Source organism: Meleagris gallopavo, chromosome 1, assembly GCF_000146605.3.
Source record: "Meleagris gallopavo isolate NT-WF06-2002-E0010 breed Aviagen turkey brand Nicholas breeding stock chromosome 1, Turkey_5.1, whole genome shotgun sequence".
In the NCBI taxonomy this organism is placed as follows: domain Eukaryota; kingdom Metazoa; phylum Chordata; class Aves; order Galliformes; family Phasianidae; genus Meleagris; species Meleagris gallopavo.
Window position 1 is genome coordinate 60,737,793 of NC_015011.2, and position 25,528 is coordinate 60,763,320.

General features: G+C 40.0%; 1 protein-coding gene across 1 annotated transcript in view; it reads left to right on the forward strand.

Moving 5' to 3' along the window:
* Window positions 1-24,848, forward strand: part of LOC100547459 (voltage-dependent L-type calcium channel subunit alpha-1C) — a 98,249-nt gene extending 73,401 nt beyond the window's left edge. Inside the window, exons 11-24 of the mRNA XM_031555091.1 lie at window positions 668-788; window positions 2,737-2,851; window positions 3,872-3,992; window positions 4,104-4,173; window positions 10,480-10,612; window positions 12,201-12,330; window positions 15,928-15,987; window positions 19,780-19,886; window positions 21,376-21,463; window positions 21,914-22,021; window positions 22,708-22,760; window positions 22,867-23,013; window positions 23,913-24,114; window positions 24,561-24,848. Coding sequence (XP_031410951.1) covers window positions 668-788; window positions 2,737-2,851; window positions 3,872-3,992; window positions 4,104-4,173; window positions 10,480-10,612; window positions 12,201-12,330; window positions 15,928-15,987; window positions 19,780-19,886; window positions 21,376-21,463; window positions 21,914-22,021; window positions 22,708-22,760; window positions 22,867-23,013; window positions 23,913-24,114; window positions 24,561-24,830 — 1,725 coding nt within the window. The 3' untranslated portion in view covers window positions 24,831-24,848. The remainder of the gene's footprint in view (window positions 1-667; window positions 789-2,736; window positions 2,852-3,871; window positions 3,993-4,103; window positions 4,174-10,479; window positions 10,613-12,200; window positions 12,331-15,927; window positions 15,988-19,779; window positions 19,887-21,375; window positions 21,464-21,913; window positions 22,022-22,707; window positions 22,761-22,866; window positions 23,014-23,912; window positions 24,115-24,560) is intronic.
* The last annotated feature ends 680 nt before the right edge of the window (window positions 24,849-25,528 follow it).

Sequence of the window (25,528 nt, forward strand, 5' to 3'; positions counted from 1 at the left end):
CAGGAGCAAGGCACCGTGCTGCCAGCACAGGGGTATTCCCTTCCAAAGTGGGGAAATATCATAAAGCCATCAGCGCTTATCAGAGTAGTACATGAAATTTGCCATTGCCATGTTCCAGGGCCTTGCCTGGAAGCCAGAGCCTGTCCCTTTGGCTGTCCTCTCCCCTTCCACAGTACTGGGGAACAAGTATGTGCTCACTGCACCAGTGGAGAAATTAAATAGCATTCAAGCTGACTGCAGTTTTGAGACTGATCAGCCAAGAGCATCGGGATCATGATTTCAAACACAAGGTGAAGAGATGTATCTGGGAGGGCTGTGCTGAGTGCTGTCCTCAGTGCTTTAGTTGTGCAGCTTGTCTGAAGCAACAGATGTGGAGGGAAGTGCCAAGGTGAGCTGGGGAGACTTAAACAAAGATGTCTTATGGAGCGATTCGGGTTTAGCAATCAGTCTACAAGGGGACAGCTCTAGTTTTTTTAACAGTTCTAGTGCCCTTTTTGTATAATCTCATTTTGTTTTTAATTTGCTAAATGGATACAGCCAGAGTTTACAGCCATCTTGGGGGAAGGGATGATCTCTAGGATAGTGAATATCTTTCTGTTAATGGGGTTTTCAAATTCTCTGTGTGGTCTAACACTGTATCCCTTATTGGTGGGAATGTGTCATTCAGATCCTGACTGGGGAGGACTGGAATTCGGTGATGTATGATGGGATCATGGCTTATGGCGGCCCCTCTTTTCCAGGAATGTTGGTCTGTATTTACTTCATCATCCTCTTCATCTGTGGGAACTGTATCCTTTGATGCTACTCTTTTCTCCAAATGGGGCTGAATTTAAAGTCACCCCTTATTACTTTTGCTGTGTCAGAAAGTAATTAATTTTGTACCTTACATCTTCACCTTTTCCCTAGCTCAAGATTTTGGCTTTGCACTGTCAAAAGTTAAACAAGTTTATTTAATCTTAGCTAGTGCTAAGCCTTCAGGCATATAAACATTTGTAAGAGCCAGCTACATGCTGGTTCTGCATGCCAGCTTTTATTTAGTACCTTTACATGTTTAGGTTTTTTACTTTTTATTCCCCCTAATTCCCTCAAAGGTCTTTCTTTCCTGCCTTCCTTATAAACGAATCTCTTTGTCTACCTGCTGTACTTACTGTGTATTTTTGCTTTAACTGCCATTTCAGTAACATGTTCCATTTGATTTCATCCAAACTTTATGTGGAATAAAAATATATGTAATATACAATATGCTAGATGCAAACTCTGTAATAGGAGTAACATATGTTTGACACAATTGATTTATGTGAGATCGTATATTAACTCGCATATAAATGAACAGGAACCCTGTTCCATTTCACTTACTGCAATGTGTTTGATCTTCAAACAGAAAATCACGTAGTCTGTTATCTACTATCCTGAGACGGTATTAACTTGAGTTCTCTCTGGCTTCAAGGTGAAGTGAGGGCACGGTACATATCCCAGAGGCACAAAACACGCTGCATGATTAGACTGTGAGTGTGTTTTCATAGGAATTTGCATTGAACACAGACCCATGGTTCAGTACTGTATCTCAGTTTGCTCCAAATTTGTTCATGTTTAGTTTCTGTTTCCTTAATAAATAGCCCTCACGTGTCAGAGGTGACATTTCTTTTTATACTAGTGCTTCTATGGAGCTACCTTGTAGTTTCAGCCCAGCTATTCCAACCTTCATAATTCAGGTCTCTCAAACCCTGTTATGTGACATTTCAGTTGACCTGCATGCCCTTTCTTCAAAGTGAGATGGTGCAATTCCACTTATCTGAAGGTCGAGGGAGGCTGTCTTCCTGACAGCTTTAAAAAGCTACAATTTGGATCTCCTTGTGAACTGCAGAGAAAACTGTGAGCCAACTCCATGTGCTGGCTGACTTCGTAGTCGTTAGACCTTGGAGCATTGGGAGAGGTGTAGCTGTATTTCCAGATTAAGCCTTAAACTGGAGTTTACTGAGAATTGATGGCATAAGACCTACTGTAAAGAACTCTCTGTAAGAATCTGGTGTTCAAATTTATAACACAAGGTCTTTACACTGACTGGCAAGACAAGAAAGCAATTGTCATTACTTACCCTTTAGCAACACGTGCATGACTAGTTTATATTGCAGTGGGCTCTCTGCTAGGAGATGGCAGAGTTGCCAACCCAATCCTTTAATACTCAGACTAAATGAATTTATTTTGTTCCCCTCATAAATGCTAATGATAGTGCTATCTTTACTGTCCTTGAAACCTACATAAGTCTGTGGGAAAGGCTATAATGAGGTTGTCCAACTCAAGCATGTAGGCCAAAATTGGAAAGTCCAGGTGCCTAATGGTATGAGGATCTTGAATGTGAGAGTTCTTTAACAAAAATGACCTGAACCTTCAAAGGCATCCGGGCTCCCCTTACCCTTCAGTGGAATTTGTTGCATAGAGCAAGACTCTCGATAGAAACCAAAAACTGAAATCTAATTGTTTAAGTCCAGACTTCTATCTTTTCTATCAGTCATTCCATTGTGAAATTTTGGAAACCCTACACAGTGTGTTAGACGTTTAGGTGGAAGGTATAGGTTTGTCATGCTCAATATGTGCGCCCTGAACATTTGTGTGAATTGAAAGTTTGGAAAATCCAAGAGATCTGATGACAGGTTGCTAAAAAATTTAAATTAAGACATTTTCAGTATAATGTTGTTCTGCAGTTTTCAAAGCCCGTTTTCTTTAAGTAGCACACAGACATCCTGCTGAATGTCTTTTTGGCCATTGCTGTGGACAACCTTGCTGATGCGGAGAGTTTAACATCTGCACAGAAAGAGGAGGAAGAGGAAAAAGAAAGGAAAAAATTAGCTAGGTAAATCCATATGCATCCACCTCAAAAGCATGCACTTGTATATATATCCATATATAGAGCCTAACATATTATGCTTATATTATGCTTCTGTGTGTATATAGATTACATAAATATGATTAATGTAACTGTATATATAATTATGTATATATGTATTTTAATTCAAACTAAAGGACAAGAAGGTGTTGGGAGTTGGGAATCTCACTATTGCAGTGATGTGAACAGAAGAAAGAAAGGCTGAGTGACTGGTGAGATTTCAGGGCAGTAGTTAATGAGTATGAAATGGTATTGGTGTAACAGTACCGTTTGAATATTCCTGTTACCTCCTGATTGCTCTGGACCATGGAGCAAGAAAAAAGATTTCAGATTCCCAAGATACAAGATTCATTGACTTCCTTCTTTTTATATGTCATACACTGGAGAAAAATTCTGGCTAGTTCTATTAGTATTTCTGCAAACTCTCGGGAGACTTGAGCTGGACTTAGATCTTCTCTGTCATTCCCTGTTGGCAGCCATGGGGAAGTCTTTCCTAACCAGTTACTTCAGTTTGCTTCTGGGCTACTTGGAGGGGATCCTTTGTGCAGATCTTTCTGCTGTGTCCTACACACCATTCAGGAGAGTCTCTTTGGCTCTGAAAGTGCAGTGAGCAGCAAAACTTTGTAGGCAACTTAGTGGAAGTCCACAAGACAGGGTTTGAAAACATTTCATGCCATTGTTATTGAGTTAACAAAGAAGATATCTAGTCACATGCCTAGAATGTGTGTGTACACAAAAACACAGTCACCTACTTCTCCATGTGCACTCTCATACATATATATAAACATATGCCATTGAGAAAGCTATGAAGTAAAAGGATACTATATGGAATTAGAGCAGAAGAGGACGAGGTGGAGCCACTGAAATATAAGCTGGACTCAGAATGGATGTGACAGTCGGCTGATCATTCTCTTGGTGTGTGCTGTACTACATGAAACAGCTTTTCACCTTTGTAACTGTTTTCTTTTTATCTTGTCAAATTGTTAGGACTGCTAGTCCTGAAAAGAAACAGGAGATAGAGAAAACAGCTGTGGAGGAGGAGACAAAGGAGGAGAAAATTGAGCTGAAATCAATCACTGCTGATGGAGAATCTCCACCTGCTACCAAGGTCTGCTGCTAGCACAACAGTCTATGCAGAGATAATGTGGACAGCTTGAGTTTTGAAGGAAATGAAAACCCTCTGCTTTGTCTGAGTCTTTTTTTCTTCTGTTTTTGTTAGATCAACATGGATGACTATCAGCCAAATGAAAATGAAGAAAAGAGCCCATATCCCACAACAGAAGCACCAGGTATCTCTCTATTTTCTCTTGTTCCTGATCTAAAAAAAAAGTTCCAATTGCTAGTGCACATAGAGCCAAATTATGATAGCAAGCAAGCTGATCTTGTAATGTCTTCATGATGGGAGAAGGAGATGCAATTAAATTTGTAGAATCACAGAAGGGCTTGGGTTGAAAGGAACGTTAAAGGCTGTCCAGTTCTAAACCCCCTGCCACAGAGCAGGACACATTCCACTAGATCATGTTTCCCAAAGCCACATCCAACCTGGCCTTGAACACTTCCAGAGATCATACATCCACAACTTCTCTGGACAGCCTGTCCCAGTGCCTCACTATCTCCAGAGTGAAGAATTTATTTGTTAAATCTAATTTAATCTACTCCCTTTCAGTTTAAAACCATTGCCTCTTGTTTTTCCCCTCACCCTCCTCATCCTTTAGGCCCTCTTTAAAAAGTCAGAAGGCTTTTTACAAGGTCTCCCCAGAACCTTCTCTTCTCCAGGCTGAACAAGCCCAGCTCCCTCAACCTTTGTTCATCAGAGAGGTACACCAGTCCTTTGAGCATCCTCTTGGCTTCCTCTGTACCTGCATCAACACCTCTATGTCTTTCTTGTTCTGGGAGCACAAAGCTTAGATTCAGTATGCCAGATGGGGTCTCAGAAGAGCAGAGCAGAGGGAATCCCCTTCCTCACCTTGCTAGCGACACTTTACTTGCCCATGTTTCCTTTGCAGTTCCTGTAGTGGTTAGTAGTACTTGATATGATTCTCTGTAAAGCACACATTACATGATTAGATATATATTTTCAGTCCATTTTTTCAGTATTCTATGTCAGGGAAGAACCACAACAGATACTTATGAAAATGCTGAATGCCTTTTAGAAATTTTTTAATCAAAAAAGTCAGTGCAACTTTATTAATATGATTCTAAAAGTGTAAACTCAGCCTAGAATTGATCATTTGGACCTGATGAACTTCATCCTCAAATTCTTTATATGAAATTGGATGAAGCAATCTCGGAACACAGAGCAGTTTTACTTTGAGAATTCCTGAAGGCTAGGTCACTAAAATGGTAGGTAGGGGTGGAGCAGAGGTCAGTTCAACTTCCATTCTTGGAAAAGTGTTGAAACAAATAACTAAACAAATACAACACTGCAAGATAAGGAGAAGATTAACAGGAATATGGATTTGCTGAGAACAAATCACGTTAAGCCACTTTTATTTTCTTCTAAAAGAGGCTGACAAGACAGGGGAGAAGAAGTAGATATATGCTTTGACTTTGCTAATGTTCTGAATGTCTCAAAATATTCTCATAAGCCAGCTAGAAAAAAAAAATGGTCTAGATGATTGGGAGATAAATTGGTCAGACTCTATACGTGGAGAGTAGCAATAACCCAAATGAGGTTCTACAACCCAAAGACCTGTCCTGAGTTCAGTTCAGTTCAATGTTAATGACCTGAGTGATGGAAAAGGAAATATGCTTATTACATTTGCACACGACATGAAGCTAGGAGGGACAGAAAGCATACTGAAGGGCAGCATTAGAATTCAAAGAGCTCTTGAGGAACTGGATAAATGGTCTAAATAAAATTGAAAGTGCCAGGCTCTACATAGGGAGGAATAAACAACTCACAAATAAAGGATCTTAGGTGACAGTGGTTAGGTAACAGTCCTTGAGAAAAGAATTTGAATCTTGTAATCACAAGCTCAGCAGAAGCCAGTACCATTTTGCCACCAATCATAAAGCAAACAAGTAGTTACAAAGAGTGAAAACACGACCCTTTAGTTCATTTACAGGTTTCTTCTAACAGACCAGTGAAAGCTAACCAGAGTAAAACAACTCTTTTAGTCTTTTAGCAATTGAGGTCTCAGTTGAGATACAATCTCATTTTGGGTGTACTACTTAAGAGAAGTGGAGCTGAATTGGAGAGAATCTAGAAGGGCAAAGTGAAAGCAATGCAAGGAGAAATTGCAAGGAGAACTGAGACTGAAAGAGCTGTGGTTGTTTGAGCTTGGGAAGAGAGGGGAAATGGTTTCAAATGCATAAAAGGTTGTTACAGGTAGAAGGTAAATAATCTCAATCTGTTATGGTTAAGGGAATTAACAGGTTCACAAAAGGGGAAGATTTTCTAGTAGCGAGGCTCTAAATGATTGTGAAGGTTGTGGAAACCTAGCATCACCAAATATGGCTAAGAACAAGTTAGAGAAATATCTGCTAGAAAAGACTTAGATATAATAATTAGTTGATCCTAGCTTGGCAGACATTTGGCCATGTGTGATCTTTTCTTGTTCTGCCCTTCTTCATTTCTATGATTATATAACAGACTGTAATTGGTGATAAATTACATTCTTTTCTATTCTATGATTCCTAAAAAATGTCTCTTAATAGGTTGATGTGATAGGATAAAAAAAGACAGAATAGTTCACTTTAAATAGTTGAATGAGAGTTTCAGGCAATCAGAAAGGAAAACTGTTCATTGCATTTGATTTTCAGAACAAAAAAATCTGTGAGTTTGCCGTACTCATATTCATCCATATTTGTAGCCTATTAATTGGGAGTAGGCTGTGTTTCCAACACCATAAAATACAGTTCACTTTTGATATTTTTTAGGGCAGATCACTCAAAGTTATATTTTTTGAAGTAAAAATGCAAATACCTGTAAAACAAATTTAAGCCTACTGATAATAGAATTATATTTCAATTACCTTCCATAGAAAATTTAGAAATAGGCTAGCAAATGGAATGTTTGACAAAAAACAAATCTATAATTTGTTATGGATTTTCTATCTGTAGACATGTGTAGGATTAGAGGTCAGGAAATAAAACAAAAGCACTTTTAAACTCCTGCTTTGGGATGCCAATCCTTGGACTGGCATGCAGATGTTAGGTTGTCTTCTGTCTTTCAGTACAAAGCTCAGAAGCACCAGTACCCTTCTTGGAGCAGAACTGGTATTTCACATCTGCCTCATGTAGGCAGGTCTGGGGAACAAAACTCCAAGGAACTCATCAGCGTTAGCAAGCAAGAATTTCCCAATCCCCAAGTGTACCACTGTCCCTTCATCAGCTCCCTTCTGATCATCAGATCAGCTCAAAATCTTTCTGGTGATTGCTTTGCTACAGAAGGTGCATGCATCCCTCCTGGGAAAACATCTTTCACACCAACTCAGTTTTTCCTTTATTATTTGAATCTACCCCACTCCATTTCCTATTAGTTTCTGTTGCCTCAACTAGAGTTTTCTCAATAACCTCTTCTGAATGTTTTTGCTGCACAGTATTGCTCTTAGTCCCCAGAATACACTGTGTATTCGCAGCTCATCAGTTTACCTAGCCACTTAGTTGGAGGGAGAGACTATTTCTTCCAGAGATTTGTGTACACTAGAGGGATTATTATGCTGACATGTTTATTATAGGAAGACAGGGAGCAAGTCCTGCGGTCTGGTACAGAAACAGACAAAGAATTCAGAACATCAGATGAGAGTCAGATGAAGGCTTGAGGTGATTTATGGAAGCTTGAAGCAAAGCAGTGTCCTTACACGACGGCTCTGGTCTTCGTATAGAGTAAAGAAAAAAAGCCTCTCCATTGAATCTGTCACTGATGCTGCACTGTAGCCTGTGTGTGTCCTTCACAACCAAAGCATGCAACTGCTCTCATGAATTGTAACTCAAGATGACAGTCCAAGTTTTGAGTTTTCTTGAATTTCAGAAGAGTTCTAAACTAGATCTCATCTTGGTAACTCTGAGTCTTGCTTCTTCATGATTTCATGGCAGGCTTGAATGGAAAAGTCACTTTTTAAACAGCGGTATATCTTAGTTATAGAAAATAGTCGAAGAACAAGTGTGGGATTGCAGCTGACATGCTTCCCAGCCAGCTTGTGAATACTGTGTTGACCTTTGTATGAATTCTATTCATACAATGTATGAATGCTGACACCTGTGCAATATATTGTTTCTTTATACTGGTAGTTAGCTTACACAGCAACCTGAGTTGATGCTGTAATAATGTTATACTTTTTGTATTTGAATCCCAGTTTTTCCTTTTTTAAGTGCCCTAGACCCTACTTTAAATGAAAAACATTTCAAACATTATTCTTTCTCCATAAGTGAGGAACTCAATGTGTTTTCCAGTCTGCAGCTATGTGGTTGCCAAAGTCATTAATATATTACTTGCTTTATGGCAGACACAAGAGAAAGAGGAGAGAAACAGTCTATCTTATAATCTTCATGGGGCTAGTCCTTCTGCTAAGAGTCCATTTTCCAGAGGCATCCTCCTATGCCTATTAGGAAAAACGTAAAATAAAATAAAAATTAAACACTTCAAGTAAAGCTTGCTTCAAGAAAAAGAAAAAAAAAAAAAAAGAATCTAATATTGATGGCACAGATCTAGGGCTCAGAATAATAGCCTTTCAAGTGAGAGCTCTCAAACATCCTACATGATTATGGGCATTGGTATTCCAGACTGTTAAAGAAGAAAGAATTTGCTTACCCCACTCCTTGTCAATCCACTTTGACATCTGTAGATAAAAGGTGCAAGTGTAAAGTATTGTAATATTACATAAATATGAATATTAGCACAATTTTTTCAAGTACTATCCGCAAAAGTACTTCAAAAGGAATAAAACCTGTAGAATGGGTATTGTTAAGAGTGTTACAACATAAAATTGAGCTGTTAAAAAATAGACCAGATTAAAAAGTGCAGACTGTGTACCAGATCAAACATATCCAAAAATCTATCAAGAGAACTTGAGCCAAATTCTTGCTACTAGAAATGTAAAGAAAGAATCCTATTTGCATGCAATAAAAGCATGCATTGAAAAGGCCACTTTTCTCCCATCTCTGACATCTAGGTCAGGATCTGTACTGATTCACCTGTTCTTCTTAATATGTCCATTACCAGATGAAGTGGCATACCTGGCCCTGAAGGAACAGGATTTTCCTAGAATTTATCTCACTTTATGGAGTTAGGATAAACTCTTTAACTACAGTTTCCTCTTTTGCATTGACTGGAAGATAAATCAGTTATCAGGATCCTTTCTTGAAATATTTCTTCCTGTCTTGCTAATTAGGTGAGAAGACTGTGAACTTTAAATTAGCAAAATCCCATTGTGTCATTTACAAAAAAGCTTCTGATTTCAGCATGTAGAAGAAATCCTCAAAGGTGGAAGGCTCTCTTTCACATACCACTTAGTTCCCATCTCTGCAGTTTCTTCCTTGAGTGCTCTCACTGGTCTGTACAGAGCCTGGAGTTCTGCTCCATAAGCATTAGGTTCAAGAGGTTCAGATTTGTCACCTGCCCTTTTATTCTTCTCCCATTGAATATTGAAAGAAGGTAGTTTTAAGGATTTCTGATAGGTGTATGTTAAAGTACCTGTGCTCCATGTTTGCTTTATGGCATACATGCATCCATCAAAACACAAGCCTGGATGCAGCAATGGCTCCATGGAGCTTGCAAAGAGGATTACAAAAAATGCAGATAAACTGGAGGAATAGTCTGAAGACAATAAGGTGCAGTTCAGTAAGGATGAGGTCAAAGTGCTACTCATGGGAATCATCAGCAGCATAAATGCAAAACGGAGTGAAGGGTGGAGCAACCATTATATTGTTAAGAGACAATGGTTCACAGAAACCAAAAACTGGTGGCAAATTAACACAAGGCTGTGATGAAAATAAGTGCCCATGAAAAGCATTTAAACAGCAAAAGGGCATTATAAGATATAAAAATAATTAAGTCTCCTTTGCATCACTAGCACCTCAACAGCAAGTTAATTCTGCTGAAAATCCAAAGGAAAGTAGTGAGAATGATCTAAAGAACACAGCATCTCAGGAAAGACTGTTGTTTTTATCTAAGAAAAAGAAAGCCTGGCAGAAACAAGTATGTAAAAGCCTTCTGCAAGAGGAAGGGAATTCTCTCTTTTCTGTACCCATGGACAAAATGAAAATAACTAATGGATTTAGACCATTGGATTTTATTAGACCAATGGATTTTAGAGCAAGAAAGCCTAAAGATAGTCACTAGGGGGAAGTATTTTGCAGAAAGGACAGTGAAGCATCTGAAGAGGCTGTTGTAAGGATATTGTGGACTTACCAGCATTGATGGTTCTACAGACAGTCTTGATCAATCTCTGCCAGGATAGGCCCAAGGCAGTGCTTGGTGCCTCAGAGAAGGGAAATGGACAATAATCCTCAGGCTTTCATCATCCTATTTTTATGCTTCTAAGTTAGTAACTCTTATTTCAATAGGAACAAATGTCCCACCACTCCATGAGGGGTTGTATTTTGCATAAAATAAACCATTTTGTGTGAAATAATAAAAGTATTTATTGCAGCAGAAGAAGATGAGGAAGAACCTGAGATGCCTGTCGGCCCTCGGCCTCGCCCAATGTCTGAGCTGCACCTCAAGGAAAAGGCTGTGCCCATGCCTGATGCCAGCGCTTTTTTCATCTTCAGTCCTAACAACAGGTATTTAAGATGCTGCTCAGCTGTAACAAGAAGAGATTTCTGGCATGAAATCTCCATGTAAGCACAAATGTAGAAAGCCCTCTAACGATATGCAGTGGGAGTACAGAGCACCTGCAAGTCTTATTGAAGACACAAATGATAAAAGCTTTGGAAATAAGGGATTCAGAGGGAAGCCAGTAATTGGAACTCCCCAACAAATTCAGGTTCAGATTGTAAGCAAGCCATCATGCAATCAGTTAAACATGAGGTAGGAGCTTCTTGTCCTAATAGCTGCTCAAAATTCACTCCCAGTAGGGAGTTTTTGCATTTCTGAGTATTCCCACTCACCAAGAATGAGCTTGCAAGGAAAGAAACAAAGAGGGCAACAATCCATAGCTCTGAGGGGAGCCTGAGAATTATTCTTCACCCTCTTCCCCCAGTCTCCTTCAGGCAACCTAGCTTCACATTACTCCAGTTCTCTTTCCAATGCCAGTGTGTGAGACCAGTACCATGAGTGGAGGGCTGAAATATGGCATGAGAATATATCTTTCTAAGGGTGCAGGAAAGAGCTCACTGATCAAGTGGTCTGTTCAGTGCCATGTATCCCAACATCTCCTTTGGAGACTTTGCCACCAAACACAGCCTCAGAGCAAGGCAGGACTGTAAAGGCCCAAAAGAATTCAGAGCTTGTCTTCCCACAGCAGGGCTTGTGCCACTTCTCCTTGGTATGTGCAACAGAGAGAGACTGATGAGGATTGGGACTCATGGACTCTAATGTCGGCTTTGCCACCCACCCCCACTGTTGCTTGTTGAAAAAGTAAATTAACCTCTGCAATCATCTGTAAAATTGCTATAATAGGGGCTTGGCAGCTCAACAGCCGAAAGTAGAGCTAAATAGATTAATGAAGTGGCTCTAGAATTATGCATAGGACTGTTATGAGATTTAACTCCTCAGATCCTGATATAATTGTGTGAAAGGTGCTCTAATAGCATCAAGTAAGCCTTCTACTCTTCGATGGGAGACTGCTACTGCTTACAGGCCATTTTCTCACTAAGAACACCAGCACTTCATATTAGGCTGAGCTTTAGTAGATGCCCTGTATGGCACGATAACCTCCCAGAAACCCTTTGCAAATGACTGCCTGGGCTATAGCCATTTTGCCAGATTTGTGCCCTGCTAACAGGTAGATTTCTCATGCCTCCTACCCTGTGACCATCTAGCCCCATCTCAAAATGATATTGTTCATCCCCAAAACCATTTCTCCCGTTTACTCCCTATATAAATGGGGGACATTTCTATGAATGGAAAGGATGTAATTTTGGGTTGGCAGGCTGTAGACCATATTAAAATGAAGAACCAAGCCTGATTCCTGCAGGCAGCAAGTTACCCCTGTGTGCATCACTGCATTGCATGGGGAGCTGAGGCTGCTGAACACTCAGCAGGGCAAAGCACAACTGCCTGGGATGCTATTCTCTGCCAGGGTAGAGTGAAGCTGCTATGCAGAGTGATCCCTCAGAGCCAGTCTTGACAGATAAGAGGAGAGGGGAATGTTTCCCAGATCTTTCTGTTCTCTGAGAGATAAAGTTGTGCCTCTCCTTTCTCTTTCAGGTTTCGTGTCCACTGCCATCGAATCGTTAACGATAACATTTTCACCAACCTGATCCTATTTTTCATCTTGCTCAGCAGCATCTCCTTGGCAGCTGAGGACCCCGTCCGGCACCTCTCCTTTAGGAACCAAGTATGCTTATCACACTCCTTCTCTTGCTGTGTATTAAAAGTGTAGCACAAGCAGCTCATGAGGTGTAGTCAAGAAACACAGAAAAGACTGCATCAGAGGTGTTGGTAGTGGTTCTCTACTCTGGTTTATGCCTTTTGTACACCGTGTGTGAACATACAGGGAAAATGAATCAGAGCTGAATTTGGCCTTGAGTTAATTTTGGAAGTGTCTGTAGGAAAAGGAATGATGGACAGCTAAAGCAAAATTATTCCTCACTGGAGTTAAAGACTTTAAAAATGGGCTGGAGAAAATTAAGGTCCAGAGAATTCTGTGCTGGGAGATGTGCAAGTTCCCTTTAAAATATTTGTTCTTCCAACACATTATTTTTTTGAACTAAAAAGTGCAGGGGCTGATTTTGTCTTTGTTAACATTAGTGTAAATCAGAAGTACAATTCTTGAGTTTGACGCCATCACTCTGGGGGAAATTGGTGTCTTTCAGGTTAGAATCAGGCTGTTTCAGTGCAAGCTGCAAAGCCATCACTGAATTTGAGATAATCCTCAGAAAATATGCCATGCTCCTCTCCTGGCCAAGCTAGGGGAAGAAGAGAAAGGCATTCAGCACAGAGATATATTCTCAGTTTCCTTCTTGGCCAATCTTATTAGCCTTTTGAAATGCCCAGCGCTTAGCCTTGCCAGTGGTAGTTTCCATTAATCTGGGATCACTACTGAAATGAGAAGTGTCAGCAGCCATATGTGAGACTTCTGATCTCTACTGTCTGCAATGGCAATTTGGTGCCTTTATTCTGGAAGAGCTTGCTAGACATAAACAATGTTTTTTTTTTTCTTTTTTTAATAATAAAACCTTATTTTAATGCTCAGTGTTCTACTTCCCAGAACTATCCTGGCCTGAGCACACATTTAAATGCATAGATGCATGCAGAGAAGGTGTTAATGAAAGTTTATTCCTGAATTTATCTCAGAGTTGCTTTGCATTTCCTCCTGAAGGAGGGTACAAAATAACAGCCCAACATGTGATAGTAACGATCTGCTTCTACATGGCTCAGTGTGCCCACCATGGAGGACTAGAAGTACATCAGTACATATCAGAGCTGCAGAATGGTATCAACTGGCATATTGGATTCTGACAGAAGCAGATGCAGAATCCATAGCAGAGATTTAAATAAGAAAAAAGTAGTAAATAAAAGAAGTTTTAGTGCAAAATGTTATGTTGTGTATTTGAACTCATTGATGTTGCATGAAATTCTGTGTTTAATTTTTGCAGGTACGGGTGTTTAAAATGTGTCATGCCAGGGGACACTGACAAGATGTTTGGGTTGCAAAAGTGGTCTGCCTTTACAGTTTGGCAATAGAACAGTAAGATTGTGCCTGTGAGGGAAATAAAGCAAGCTGAAAGCAAACAACCTACCCTGCCCTCACTATGGGGCAACATAAGCAGGCATTCACTGTGACTCTTGCAGACCAGTGCTCTTGTTGACACAAAATGTCCCAGAGCTGGAAGGAATAGAGCAGCTCCTCCAGCAAGGGCTAACCAAGAGGCCTGGGTACTGCATCTCCCCTGGGGTGAACTAGTGGCTGCATCCCTCCTGTGTCACACAGGGCTCAGGCAGCAAGTCTGTGCAAGTGTCTCTCCAGCCTGGTCAAACACTCTTCAAATCCCAAGCAAGACCTAAAATGTTAAGTTACAATAGTCTCTCTGTTTTTTTGTTGTTGTTGTTGTTGTTGTTTGTTTTTGTTTTTGTTTTTAATATATTCTGGATTAAATATATATTTAGGGAAGAATAGGTGTTCCTGCTGGTAAATAGTACCAGTTACACAGATGAGATTTTTCATCTGTATGGAATATCTTCACGAGCTGCAGCTCTGGGTGCAGGTTCACCAACATGTCCTAGCTGCTTTGCAGTGTTCTAGTGATGTAAAGCAGCTGCAGGCCCAGCGTAATCATCCACTTTAATCAAGTTTATGGCCGCTTTATGTTGGTGGAGTCATGCAAACTAGCCTTAGAGTACCCATGAATCTGGCACATTGATTGTAAAATTATTCCACTGATATAATAACCAAATGTCAGGACCTATAAGGCAGCAACGTGAGGGGACATTTCCAGCTGCAATATGTGGAAATTAATATAGAATGCAACTGATGTCCATCCATCCTTGAAATGGCCCTTTTTTAATTCTCTAAATTGCAAAAAATTATGAAGCCTAAGCCAGAACTGAAGAGGTCAGAACAACTTCTACATTAGTCTTGGGGTCAAAAATGCTATAGAGACCTGAAGGTTTCTAGGTTACAAACCAACAATAGGTTATACATGTCCCTATTTGACCTTCATTGTCTGCAAATCAGTCTAGATTAGGATCATGCTTTAACAGTATGATCTAAACTAGCCCTCTAGTTTGCAGTAGTTGCTTCATTGCCCAGGATGTACCAAGCTGTAAGAATTTATCCACCGGGTTAGATCAAGATCACCTAGATAGAATTAAGACCTGTAAGAAGGGAGAGGATAGTTTACTTCAGTATGTTTGTTAGTATTTTGGCAGTAGAGGCTTCAGTTTGAAAAATAACCACGTTTCTACTGCTTCCATATATTGGCCTTCATGTTTAGAACTTGATTAAGCTAAAACAATGGTTATCCATAGGCACAAAACTTGTAATTTTACATTTTCCAGCGTATGTAACACCAAAATGGTTTGGGATATTGGGATTCATTGGAAGAGAAGAGAGTTCAGTTCTGGTCCCACTAGTCCGTAAAGGAGTTCCCATTTACCTTTGTGAGATGTAGATCAATGGGTAGTGAAAGACATCTCCATCCTTGATTCTGTTACTCTGCAAATCATTTAACCCTTCCAGACTTGCTGCTGCCTTCTGTGACACTCGAGGGCCCCTTCTTGTGGTTTGCTATGCATGCCACTGCTATGCCCACCACTGGATCTAAACTGATGGGAATGATGGGTGTTTTAGCTTGCCTGTTTTACAGAACGTCAATGGAATGATAGAAGATACAAGTTGGGCACATTTGATGCATGGCTAAATTATCGTCACAGTGATTCAGTTCAACTGGCAAAGCATTTCTAATTCACCCTAACCCAGGGCAGAGGAAAAAGAAAAAAGAGAGTTGTGCATCAATTTGCAGTCTGGATGCTTTTTTTCGCCTTTTTGAGAAACACAAAACAAGCCTGAATTCAAGTTAGGAATCTCAAGTTTTCCACTGAGAGACCAGAAGTCCTCAGGTCTCAGTTTGGAAATCTACTTAATAAAAGCCCTTACATTGTCTGCTCTTTATCACAATCAATGAATAAATAACTAAATAACCAATAAAGAAAGAAAATCCTGCAATAAAAACAACCAAAAGCTTGTTTTCCCTCCAGAGCCCTCCTGGGATCGTAACTTAGGAAATATTTCATGTAACGTGCTGCTGCTTGTCCTATGTGTCAGGACCTTCACTGCACTCCACAGGACGTCGTCACAAAACCATTTCCCATATAGTCCTCCTTTTTCCCTTGTTAAGAGACTTGTGTATTTGCTTTTGAACTCTGATTTCCCATTCCAGTGGCCAGTCACTGATCTACCTTCCCCACTCCTATTCCCTTTTGTTTTTTTCAGGTTCTCTTTTATTTTGATATAGTTTTTACTGTCATTTTCACCATTGAAATTGCTCTGAAGGTAAAGTGCCCATCTTCTCTACCATTACCTGTTCACAAGCTTACTAGTTTTCTGCCACTATCTGTTGCTAACACACACGCCTGTTTGTTCCTGGGTCACGCTCAGTACAACTAACCCAATTGTGCTTATTTTTCAGATCCTAGGCAATGCAGACTATGTCTTCACTAGTATCTTTACATTAGAAATTATTCTTAAGGTAACCAATCTGAGCAATAAATTCATTTTCTACTTCTATTTCCTCTCTCTCCCTTTCTTTCTTTTTTTCTTTTCTTTCTCTCTTCCTTCCTTTCTTTCTTTTCTTTCTTTCTTTCCTTCTTTCTTTCTTTCTTTCTTTCTTTCTTTCTTTCTTTCTTTCTTTCTTTCTTTCTTTCTCTTTTGCCTTCTCTTGCTCTCTGTTGCTCTCATTTTTTTTTTTTCTTTAACTCCTTTAACTCTCAGCACAAAAGATTGCTTATCTTTTGGTCTTATGCTTTTGCTAGTTGCTTAAAAATCTTATGTTAACTTGTAAAATAAGGCCTATATCAACACAGTGCTTTTTAGGGGAAATGCAATGACAGGATGACAAGTAGGAGAAGACCAAGAAAAAGGCCATCACCCCAGAAAATGCTCTCACTGCCCTAGCCAGTTTTTCCAAAACAGAATTTATTTGCTGTACAAAGAACCCTGAGCTCATATTCCTCTTATTCATCCTACAACTCAAAGAGAAAGTCTCAGTTCTGCGCAGGTCATGAGGTTTGGCCAGAGAGCAGCCAATGACTTCTGTGTAAGGTCACAGGGTGCAAATATAGGAGCCAGGCATTGATTCTACCAGTGAACACAGTGCATAAGCTAATTTTTTCAGGTATGGAGAGAGAACCAAGAATACAAATCACTGAAACACAAAGGACTGTGGCTGCAAATATAAACTGCTGCAGTGCCTCTTCAAACTGGCTTCGTATTTCCCAGGAAATGTGTCCTCTACCAAAGGAAATTTGTAGCAGAATGTTTTAGCTCAGAAGAGAATAAAAATAGGCTGCCTTGTTCTTAACTCTAATTGTCCCAGATTTGTAGGCTAGTAATTTAAATAACAATAATTGAGCAAAGTTCTGGCTTTCTAAATGCTAGGTTTGCTTGGCAGCTTTTTTTTTTTCTCAGCAAGCTGGTGCTAAGTGCTGGCAGGCAGCAACCTCGAGTTGCTCAGATCTTGCAGCTGAAGACCCTAATAACAGTATCTAATCTGGAGGCTGACAAGTAGGGTGGCCTGTGCATATTTTTGAAGAGAGCCATGCTTTTGATATGACTTTAAATCACCAAAACTGTAATATTCTCCAAAGAGGTGTACATATTATGCTGTTGTGGCATGTGCATCTGTGCTTGCACAATAAATGTGAATGTGCACACTCCGAAAGGCTTGTCAAAAAAGGAAAACATCTCAACAGCAACACTTAAAAATTATAGTTCAATGCTTGGCTTTCTGCATCAGGGCACCATCCCACTTGTTTGAAATTACAGCAGCAATTCTGCGACCACTGAAGCAAATGGTAACACTCCTAATGACTTCAGAGAAAGCATAAAATACCTTAATTCATTGGCACATTGCTCTGTTTTCATCAGAGAAGTGTACTGCATAGTACCCATTTTCGAGCCTCCTCGATGTCCTCCTGTTAATATGAGAAGATTTAGCTCAGCATCTCAGGACTTCCTCCAGGTCTAAGTGGGAGAGAGATGCAAGTACTACCAACATTTAAGAAATTCTTCTGTCCTTATCCTGTAGTTTCTGCCTCACAATTTCCGTGGTTTCTCAGGGCCAGTTTCTCTGCTGCCTTGTATTAAGCAAAATCTTTTACACAACAGAAAAGCTGGAGTAAATAATAAGCAAAAGAGTAAATGACTATGTGATTATCAAGGCGGTGAAGAAACAAGCTTTATCTGACCTCATGTTGATGGTAGTATCTGCAAGACTCACATTGCCATGATGGAGTCTGATGAATGTTAGCAAGGTGAACAACTTTGCAGTATTTTGAAGTTAGTTATTGTTTGGCTTTACATGGCATCCTGAGCTTTGTTCAGTGCCCCAAGTGGGAGGCAGGCATAGTTTGAGTGTCTCTTCAGTAAAAAAAAAATTTCTCCACAAGTTTGAGAGAACCACAGTTTGTATACAACATAAATTCAGCAGAGCTTCCCCCTCCTGATTTCAATGGTGTCTCCTTTCTTTGAAGATTGCCATACAAAATCTAACCAGTAAAGGGCACCTTTACCTCCTTTGTTATGGCAGGAATCCCTCCCCCTTTCCCAATCAAATATGTCTTTATAAGTATAAACTCTAAGCCAAGCCGAGAGTTTATACTTCCTCCCCTCTCAGTTCTGTCTGATTGATTGATAGCTGGTTCCCTGATGTCGTGAATGTTTGGTGAAAAAAATAATCTGATATACCATGTGCCCTTCCACTCTCCTCTGACTGCATTTGTCACAGGTAGGCATGTCTGGAAACCGATAGAGGCTGTGCCATCCTGAGCTATCAACAGGAGCTAGAAAAACCCAGGTTGAATTTTTAGTTCATACTTCTCAACTGGAACAGTCCAATCTTTGGGGAACAGTCTCATGGTGTCTGTTTCAGGTTACCATAGACTCTAACTTAGATGAGAATCAGAGGACTAAATTTAGAAGCCCATGTTCCTAGCCCAGGTAATGATATTAGCAGTTGTGGGAATGGGGTATCTTCAAAGGAATTATTTTACATCACTCACCGAATCTAAGGTAGGTGGTAATATAAACCCTCACTCTCTTTCACCATGTCAGACTCATCTAGTCACATTCTAAAACTGAGCTCATTCTAAAATTTAAAGTCAAAGCCTTTACTTTTGTGAGCTCAGAAGTGTTTAGATCTGACACTGTGACTGAGACCCATTTCTATTTATAACATTAACATTTCTGTCACTTAATCCAGTTCTGGAGCTGAGACATCTTCCTTGGCACCAGCAAGTGTTCAATACCCCTTTGTACGCAGAAAGGGTAGAGAGCCCAGGTAAAATAATTAAAATCTTTCCCTTCCTTAACTGAATGATGCTCATAATGACTTCCTCCATGAGCAAACTTCTCTATGTCAAGGAACATTACCTTGAGTTTTATTAGGAAAACCAAGGAGAAAATGCAACTTCTTGTAAAATAAAAAATGAAAGAAACTAGGTAGTGGTAGGAAAAAGGATGTAGGATTGAACTGAACAGAAGGAGCAAACTGAAGAGAACAGGAATTCCACCTAATGCTTTGCTTCAGCTCTAAAGCAATTAAATCCCTTAGGAATTCTATTTTTTTTTTTTTCCACAGAAAGAAGAGAGCTCAACTGCCCACTGCAGCTGTGCATTAAAAAGCATCACAAAAGAGCCCTATCTATTTCATGCTTTTTATTCAGTTCAGCCAAAGATGCCTTTAGATAATACTTAGCATAATACTCACACGTGCCCTCTGTCTCTGAAGAAAAAGGGAAACTCATATAAATGCAAGAAGTAGTTTTTGCAAACAATTATTTTACTGCTTTACTGACTAAATTTTATGGACTCTATGCACTCAAAGTGCATATTTTCCTCACTAAACCTAGTACTGGCTTTCCCTAGTTAGGTCTTTCATAGTTATCTTACTGTCATATTCACTCTCTCTTCTTTCCATGGGGACTTAAATTCTCCTTTGGGGCCTGTGGGTAGATAGTCTGCTATGTTAGAAATGCCACTCCTACCCAAATATATACTCTAAGCTCAACCAGATGAACAGATGCTAATGGCAAAGTGTGTTTGTGTCTTCCATGTGCCTTCCTGCAGATGACCGCATACGGGGCTTTCCTCCATAAGGGCTCCTTCTGCAGAAACTATTTCAACATCTTAGACCTGCTGGTGGTCAGCGTTTCTCTCATCTCTTTTGGAATCCAGTGAGTGAGCTGTTTTCAACTGGTTGTTTTTTAGGGACAGCAGGGCAGGGTTGGGAAATGGTACCTCAATCTCATCGTTTCATCTGGGTAAGATTGTTCTCATGAGCCTCAAGACACTTGATTCAAGAGGCATAAAAAGTCATTCTCAGGAGGGGTTCTAATGGCTGGGAAATGCTGTACCAATAATCTGGATAGAGGATCTTCTTGAAAGATCAAATGAGAACAAGAAATTTGGTCCATTGGGAATTATAACACTCATCTTTGTTCCAAGATGTATGAGTCACTTTGTCAGATCAGGGCACTTAAGTGACTTACTGTTCCATCTCAGTATTTCTTTATAGAATAGGGTGATAGTGTTTTGCTACTTCCTACTGTGAGTCTTGATCAGTGAAAGACCATGAAGTGATTTAAGAGCTGTGCAAGAATGTATGGAGTACTGGTGGCAGTGGCAGTTGAATCCACTTCTGTGAATACACTTTTTATTGTGATCTGCTAATTTTCTTAATAATTTACAGATTCACTTGAATATGTGGAACTATTTGTGTTGGATTGAAAGTTTCCTAAGTAATAGCACGCTTAATAAAAAATCAGGTCCTTGTTGTTCTCATCACAGGTTAGCAGCTCATGTATGATATGTTTAAGAGCTCAATAAGTCAAGCAGAAAGATTTTTCAGGACCATTGGGCTTTCAGTAGAAGTCTTAATAATAGATCAGAGGACATTTTGACATCCTGTTTCATTACTGCAGCTCTAACTAGACTTTTCATGTGTTTGCAAAAAAAAAAAAAAACTGTTCTCAAAATCAGCAGAAGGACCTGACATCCTCCAGCATGGAGAAGATTTTCAGTCAGGATTTTAGTCAAGGGTTAAGAGCTCTGTAGTTGTAGTAGGTAGTTGTGTTCAGCACTTAAAATTAAGCATATAGGTCATCCTTTTCAGTGAGAGTTTCCACATCCATAAAGTTACATATACATTTAATTACTTTGCAGAATAAGTGGCCAAACACACTGCAGGATCACACCTTACCTGGACAGTGTACTTTAATGCCCAAGTTGTCTGGGCTGTCCATTCTTCTATGAATATTTCAGCAGAATGCTTATTTAAGGCTTACCTGAAAATGTCTTGTGATGCCTACATCTTGGCACAGTTTCCATTAGATAGCTACAGACTATTTTGCAATTTTCTCTGCTTATTGAAAAATCCCTGTCCATATTCCATTCCTTTCATTAACGCAGTATAGTTGGTGAAAGCCAGGAGAATGTATACTAAGGCTACCCAGATCAGGAAGCAAGACCTATGAAGGTGACACAAGAATGATTTTCTTACCCCTGAGGTGCCACAGCAAGTAGCAAATAATTAATTGTAGTTGTCCTAACCTGTCTAAGGCTACGTAGGATTTCAGACAAGAAAGAGTGGGTGAGATCTATCTGTCCTTGCAGCACACTCACTATATTTTTGTCTCTCTCAAACTTCCCAATACTTTCTTCCAGATCCAGTGCCATCAATGTGGTGAAGATTTTGCGTGTTCTGCGAGTGCTTAGACCACTGAGGGCCATCAACAGAGCCAAAGGACTAAAGGTTAGGAGAATCCCAATGCCTTCTGCAAATTACCAATTCATGTTATTTCTGGCTACGAGGACTTTTGTGACATTTCAAATAGTGTTTAAGCATCACCACTAATGTTAAATTATGTCATTTTCTATAGGGTTGCAGATGGGCTCACAAGCCTTGATCTATTAGTTAAATTTCTTCATGTGGGCTGGTGACTGCCCAACTATGTAAGGTTGTGCTACCAGACATTTCAGAGAGCTGAGCTCTGGTATTTTCCTGACTCTTTCCACCTGCTTTGAAGAGTACGGTGATAAAAGTTACACACTGGTTTTCTCTCCCTTTTCCTGAGACGTTACGTAGTGGGCAATAGTTAAATGAAATTCTTGTATTTGTTGTTATAGTCTTGGGCTTCATTTCTAACCATAGCAACTCAGAACAGTCCTACAAGTTACTTTTGTTCCTATCTTCCATTTGCAGCATGTGGTCCAATGTGTATTTGTTGCCATCCGAACCATCGGAAACATTGTGATTGTCACCACCTTGCTGCAGTTCATGTTTGCCTGCATTGGAGTTCAGTTGTTTAAGGTAAAACCATTTGACCCATACATTCATCCATTACACTGAGCTGTTTTCTGGGGTGGGAAGAAAAATACCATGAAAAACCCTGAGGAAGGGGAGATGGAATCTTCCCATGTGAGATAGAATGTGGGGCACTGTCAGTATTACTTGGTCTCCTACTACCAGGACTTAACAAAACTGGGTCAGTCATATGCAGAACTGTTGCAACTCATCTGTAATTGTAAGAAATCATCAGTAACCCTATTCTCCAAATTGCTTGTGGCATGACTTAGTGACAGTGGTGAAAGGGTCTTTTCTAAACGACTTGTAATTGCAGGCTGTCTACATTACAATTTGCAGAAGAGGGAGCACGCATCCAGTGGAAATCACTGGAGATTACTCATTCTGTTCTTTAGGTCTACTTTTATTTCTTTGCCCTTCACCACCCTTGTGACAATCAGCGTTCAGCAGTACTTAGTGCACATGTACCTCAGGATACACACAGAAGAACACTGTGCAAGCTGATGAAAGTCTGTGCTCTGAGGTACCCAGACACAAGCAACTCTTTGTCTAGTTCATTCACATCTGCCTGCAAAAGAGTGTGTAAACATACCCATAGCAGTTAAGCAAGTAGTAAATGCAGCCTCCCTGGTATACTCTATCCCTTCCACTGTTAGGAAAGGAAGCTTCATTCCTCTTTCTTCTTCTTCAAGGGCAAACTCTACAGCTGCACTGACAGCTCCAAGCAAACTGAAGCAGAATGCAGGTGAGTCTGACCTTTCCCACTTAGCCCCTTTCATTGCCCACCTGCTCTCAGGGAAGGTACCGGAAGTGCAGTTCTGCCATGCTCTCTCTCTCTTTTCCACCCACAGAGGATACTACATCACATACAAGGATGGTGAGGTCAGTCAGCCAATGATCCAGCCCCGGAGCTGGGAGAACAGCAAGTTTGACTTCGACAATGTCTTGACTGCCATGATGGCCCTCTTCACTGTCTCAACTTTTGAGGGCTGGCCAGAGTGAGTGCTTCTTGTCCAATGCTTCAGTACTGATGTCCTCATTCATTTCAAAAGAGAAAATTCAAATATAGAGAACTGTCTTTCCCATTCTAAGTATTTTAAAAGCATTAAACATAGCAATAGTAGCAGCAGTCATTGTAGTATTATGAGTTTTGTAAATTCCTCAGGACCTGCATGAACTGCAGCTCTTGTGCTTGTTAACAGCTTACAGCACTATAGCTCTTAAGAAATTATTGCCAACAGCAGCAATAGTGGCAATAATTGTTACAAATACTGTGTATATAAAGGGATAAAAATGCCTGTCAGGCACTTATCAATATTGGTAAGTGTTAAAAGTTTCCTATGGAGCCAGTGGGCCATTATGAAATCCACCAATGCTAAATGTGCAATGCAGGTAGACAGAAGATAACTCACCAGGCTCTGTCTGTGTCACAGAGACCAAGGATACCCTTGGTTTCACTCAGTCAGACTGACATAGGTTTGCTAGGGTATCCTGGGTTTGTCCCTGAACTGTGTCACCAGGCGATGCCAACAGCAGCACTAACAAATGTTAAAGTGTTGAGATCCTTTTCTCGCACAAAACTCTGCTCCCAACAACATGGACTCTTCCGTTAACTGAAGGCCATGCTTCTTGTTGTTGTTGTTTAAGTTTTTATTGTTCAACTAGAAATACACTTTACCCTTGACCCTGACCAGATTCAAATGTATTAAGTTAATAGAAGTTGTGTCCTCTTTTTTGCAAGAGTTTATACTCAAATCAGTGCAAGTCAGTGCATCTATGAATGAAGTAATTTTGATACAAGTAGAAAAAAAACACACAGATGAGTTTTATAACATCATCTATAAGGCCTCATGACAGCTGCAGATTTTCTCTGCATTGGGCTCCTGTTTGCTTCCAGGTTGCTGTATAGGTCCATTGATTCCCACATGGAGGATGTGGGACCCATCTATAATCACAGGGTTGAGATCTCCATCTTCTTTATTATCTACATCATCATCATTGCTTTCTTCATGATGAACATCTTCGTTGGTTTCGTCATCGTCACATTTCAGGAACAAGGAGAACAAGAATACAAGAACTGTGAGCTGGACAAGAACCAGGTAATTCATGACCACTTACTATCTCTAAAGATAGAAATGCATTGACAGTAAGAATTTAAGAGAGAAATATATACAGAGAGTAACATGTGAAAATCCCAACAAGATGAATCGTTAAGCTCGCTTCACTGCCATCTTTCAGGAATCAGGTAAAAAAAAAAATCTTTCTGCAAGATTTGCACAAATGAAAATATTTACTTTAAAATGTGTGCTGTGTCATTTGGCTCAGTGAGATTAGATGAGCGTTCTCTGTCCAAAGTAAATACATATGGATGTCTAAAACAGGTAGAACATACACGTTCTCTTTATGACATAAAAGAAATTCTTCTTCTAAGCAGTAATTTAAGAAAATAGATTGAAACACGTTGTACATTTATAATATCTGGAAGTAGCTAATCAACTTTGTATTCTGTTTTTTGATTTTTAAACATATCATATCTCTTTCACAGCGCCAGTGCGTAGAGTATGCCCTGAAGGCCCGGCCCCTGCGGAGATACATCCCAAAAAACCAGTACCAGTACAAAGTTTGGTATGTGGTCAACTCCACCTATTTTGAGTACCTGATGTTCGTTTTGATCCTGCTGAACACCATCTGTCTGGCCATGCAAGTAAGTAAGCAAGTAGAAAACCTCACAGGTGATGAATTGTTAGACTTTGTTGGGGAAAATTTAGAAATTACAGAGACTGAGACCTACTTTTGCTTTCACATCATGAGTTGAGGGAGAGTGAGAGAGGAACAGGATTAAAGGAATTGTACAATGCAAGTGATTTCTCAGTTCTAACTTGTATTCTATGAAGTGCAAGAATAAACCTTGAACTGTCAATCACCTGAGATCTGAATTTTCAGTTTGGGCCTTTTCTGTGTTAAAAAATAGGGTGCAAATATGTTGGTAAATAAAGCAATCAAGGCTCTGTATGTCAAGGATTCTTTTGATGTTGTAGAGCTCAGTGCTGCTAATTATAAGGTTGAGTCTGTACATGTAAGAGGGAAGGCCAACAAAGCTAATATCCCAATGGGAGTCTACTATAAGCCACCCAATCAGAATGAAGCATTTGACAAGCAAATGACAGAAGTCATGCAAACAGTAGCCCTTATTCTCTTGGGGGGCTTCCACTTCTCAGACATTTGCTGGAAATACAATACAGCAGAGAAGAAACAGTCTAGGAGATTCCTGGTGTGTGTGGAAGATAACTTCCTGACGCAGCTGGTAAGAAAGCCTACCAGGGAAGGCATCTCTCTAGATCTGCTATTTACAGAGAAGGATTGATATATGTAGTTGTCAGAAGCTATTTTGCGTATAGTAACCACAAAGTGATTGAGTTCTCTGTTCGTGGTTAAGTCAGGAGAGGGGTCAGTAAAAATGCTGCTTTGGACTTCCAGAGGGAAGACTGTTCAGGACATTGGTTGGGAGAGTCC